Source organism: Nicotiana attenuata, unplaced genomic scaffold, assembly GCF_001879085.1.
Source record: "Nicotiana attenuata strain UT unplaced genomic scaffold, NIATTr2, whole genome shotgun sequence".
Lineage (NCBI taxonomy): Eukaryota > Viridiplantae > Streptophyta > Magnoliopsida > Solanales > Solanaceae > Nicotiana > Nicotiana attenuata.
In genome coordinates this window covers 379,414-383,455 of record NW_017670742.1, presented here as the reverse complement: position 1 = coordinate 383,455, position 4,042 = coordinate 379,414, and the positions used below count along the sequence as shown (strand labels likewise).

General features: G+C 33.7%; 1 protein-coding gene across 1 annotated transcript; it reads left to right on the top strand.

Moving 5' to 3' along the window:
* Window positions 1-334: 334 nt before the first annotated feature.
* Window positions 335-3,372, top strand: LOC109242867. The gene is made up of 8 exons (XM_019409745.1): window positions 335-493; window positions 594-797; window positions 883-1,014; window positions 1,117-1,207; window positions 1,799-2,198; window positions 2,297-2,423; window positions 2,560-3,095; window positions 3,189-3,372. The coding sequence occupies exons 1-8, from the start codon at window positions 335-337 to the stop codon at window positions 3,370-3,372; spliced, it is 1,833 nt and encodes a 610-aa protein (XP_019265290.1).
* Window positions 3,373-4,042: the final 670 nt, after the last annotated feature.

The window sequence follows — 4,042 nt, the reverse complement described above, 5'->3', positions numbered from 1 at the left end:
AGTCTTTGATAGATTGGACCTAATAGTATTAATTTATTACCTATGAGCTTAGCCTATATATAACTTAAAGAACCTATATGCTAATAATTCCGTTTTTCGGTTAACCGAACTAAATAACTTAATAACCGAAAACCGAACCGAAAAATTGAAATTTTAAAATTTTAAACTGAAACTGACCGAAAAAACAGAATAACCGAAACCGAAAAAAAAAATTTGGTTCAGTCGGTTTATTCGGTTCCGACCGAAATATGCCCAACCCTAGTTGCTTTAGTCCGTTAGGCACAAGCTCAATCCTTCTGTTCATTCTTATCTCATTCGAGGATTTGCACTAGCTATGCAAATATGGTTGTATGAGTGTTGCTCTACCTTCAACACTGATATAGCTACAAGGGTTGCTAATTCTATCCCTCGCATTCTTAGCTGGCTAGCTAGTAAGGACAAGATATGGTTATCTGCAATTGAAGATAGAATGATCAAACCAACATGGATCAAGGTAAATGGTTTTTACTTATGAGTAGATAATTTAATACAAATTATCTATAACTTTTATACATATTATGTCTAAGTCAAGCTCATTTCTTTTTTTCACTCAGTTCACCAACATAATTGAAGCACCAGAAGAGCTTTCTAGAATGTCTTTGCCTGATAAAGTTGAATACATACTTGAAGAAGTTGAAACCAAGTTCGACGCTCTGAAAGATGCTGCATCTCCATCGGGACACAAGCAGTCAATTGGAATAGAGGACAAGAAAGATATTCTCGAACAAATTAAAAAATTAAGAAAAGATGTTGACAAGGTAACATATATACATAATCTTGGATGGTTTCTTTAATTTATGTTAAGCCAATGTTTTCGTTAACTCTCTATATTTTAATATGTAGGTTGGTTTAGATCTTGGATCTTTCAAGAAAGATGTTTTTGAAGAACTAGGTAGCATTCGACTACTAATCAATAACTCAATCAAGGCTGTTTTGGAGACGACAAACAGTCAGAAGGATAACATTGATGCCAAGGTAATATTTGAAATATATTCATTTAATAGAATAATTTTTATCACCTCTAAGTTTATATTATCGTTCATAAAGTATATATCCTAACAAATTTAAAGCCTACAGTTTGGTGGGAGTTCTACAAAAATTGCTAGCAATCAAAAGAAAAGAACAATCAACATTTTCCGTGCAGTAGTGACCAGCAGCAGTAAAAAAGGTATGTACAACATATCTACATTATATACAATATATCTACAATATATCTACATTATATCTAAAATATGTCTATACATATCTACAATATATCTACATTATGTCTACAGTATATCTACACAGATTTACATATTTATGTATATGTCTACAATATACCTACATATTGCCTAAAATTGTATCAACTAATGTGCATTATAATTCAAACGGGTTTCTTAGATACAAGACATGTGAGTGACATGGAAATTAATGAGAATGTTCCTGTACGTGTTGATTTATATTCTCATTTTGAAGGGCAATTGATGAAGATAATGCAGGTATGAGTTAGTACATGTTATCATCACATTTCCCAATAAACTTAGCTGTTATCATATGCATGACATCATTTCAACAAATTTACTACATTTAAACTACAATTTGTATTCAGAAATGTTAGTGTTTAGTAAAAATTTTCTACAAATTAATTAAGTTAAACATACTTACTGTAACTGTGAAGGAAGCTATGCCTGCATAATCTCCAAGACATGAAGATACAATAAGCATTCAAGGAGAATAGAAGAATGAGGAGAAGGGAAAAAAATTCAATCTCCCATTGAAGAAGAGAATGTTATACAAGAAGGAGATGATTGCTGTGAAGAAGGAGGTGAACCAGCCGAGTACGTTAATCTAGGTGATTCAGACGACTCCAGATATGAGAAAAGGGAAGTTACACTTGATGACTTTGAGCTGCCAGGGAACTTCTCCCAGATTGTTAAGTTCGGCGAGCTTAACCAAGATGAAACAACCCCTGTGCATCAAGGAAGAACAAGGCAGCCTGAAGAGCATGCCCGATTACCCTTTCTCCCTTTTTACAGTTCTGGTGGCAGCACTTCTGTTGGACCTCCAATTTTTCAAATCAAGCATCCGTTTACTAGGATTATAGGTGAAGATGTTGATCCTGAGTTGTTGGACGAATTCAACAACTGGTTATACCTTGGTACCGATACAACTTCAAAGAGGTTAGTTTATACAATTTGTTCATATTTCTGAGTGCATTCATCTTTTGGATATCCACTTCAATCTACATATTTATTGTAATTGCTATGTGTAAAAATAGGAGGAAGGCGCCTTATTCTGTAAAAAATAACCAACTTAAGCCATGTCATGATCTTGGAGTGGAGAAAGTTGATAAAAAGGAGTGGTTCTATATTTTGGCACATCCCGGGCAAGTCCTCAACGACTTGGTAAACACATACCCTGTCAGAATTTAATGAATAGCTGTGTTATCATGTCATCTCCAGACAATGTAGTTATTTGTAGATATATTGTAGATAAATTGTAAGAATGATTAATAACAAATGAAATCTGTTTTTGTTGCAGCACAATGATGTTATCTTGTACTACTTGAGAAAAAGAGGAAAGTACGGTCCCCACAAGAAGATAAGGTTTACAACCACTGATTGTATATTCAAGACTAGAATTGAACAAATTTATCAGAGGTACATCAATGCTCCTCCCGAAAAGAAGTTTGCTATTGTCAAACCCCAGGACATCGTAGTAGAATACATATTGGGGTACAGATTACTCACAAATGTTGCATGGGATCAAGTTGATTTCGTGATCATGCCCATCAACATTGTAGAAAAATTTCATTGGTTGTTGGTTGTTTTTGACATTATCGATAGGGTTCTTTATGTGTATGATTCTATGGTCTCTTCACCTAATCACACCATTGTTGAATCTGTCGTCACCAAGTTTGCTCTTTTGATCCCCCTTTACTTGTCATGCACCGGTTTCTATGGAAAGCGTCCAGACATCAACATCAAGAACACAAAGGCATACATTGAAAAAGGTGTTACTGACCCTATTGACATTCAGTGGTTAGGTGAGATACCACAGCAAAAAGAGGGATCACTGTATGAAAAAGCTTCTTTTCCTTCTATCTATTTAACATATTTTTTTTTCTGCTCATGGTATGCTAAATATTTTCCCTATTATTCTTTTTGTAGTGACTGTGGTGTATACGTTGTTGCATTTGCAAAGTATGCCAGCATTGGAGACCTAGTAGTTTCTACGGATGACCTTTCTGATATTGATCAACATCGTAGACGCTATGGAACGCTACTATGGGACTACCCTAGGAAGAAGCAAGATACTGGTGCAATTAGTGAGAGCGAGGTGACTGGCAGATAAGGAAGGAAAAAAGGTGCACCAGTTGTGAACGAGAGAACACAAGTCCAGAAGAAGAAGAATTAGTTGCCATTTTCTGAAGGAAAAATGTAGTTAAATTGTTTAATTGCAGTTAGTTTTGTAGAAAGGTTGTAGACAAATTGTTACTTATGAACAAGTTTGTTGAAGTTTAATTGTGGCAGATTTATGCTACAATTATTTTACCCTATGTTTTGTTATTTTATCCAGGATACTAGTGCTTACAATGGGAAACATTATGTTGTTTTTATCTTGATTGGTCGAAAGTTATTAGTACTTGATTTCATTATTGTTAGCATAAAACTCCTTTAGAACTTAATTATTATGTAGTTATTCTGTCAACGCAGATTATGTAGTTATTTTGTAGATAACTTGTAAGAATCATTATTCACTAATGATTTGTGCTATAGATAATTAAATAATTGTGTATTATAGATACAAAATCTTCATAATCCAATCAAGTTATGAAAGTGAACTTAATACACTCAGTAATTAAACAAAACAAATTCGAACCAACTACATTAAGAGTTGAAAACATTTCATTATAGGAAACAATCTTTACTCAATTTATCAACACAATTACACCTCAACTATAATTCTCCTGAACACCTTAACACTTTTTATCAAAAAGTCTGTTGACTATATCAAATTTTAT

Coding starts and splice junctions, on each gene's coding strand:
- LOC109242867 (XM_019409745.1), top strand. CDS start 335: ATGCAAATATGGTTGTATGAGTGTTGCTCTACCTTCAACACTGATATA. Junction 494..593: donor TCAAACCAACATGGATCAAG/GTAAATGGTTTT, acceptor TTTTTCACTCAG/TTCACCAACATAATTGAAGC. Junction 3,096..3,188: donor CAGCAAAAAGAGGGATCACT/GTATGAAAAAGC, acceptor TTCTTTTTGTAG/TGACTGTGGTGTATACGTTG.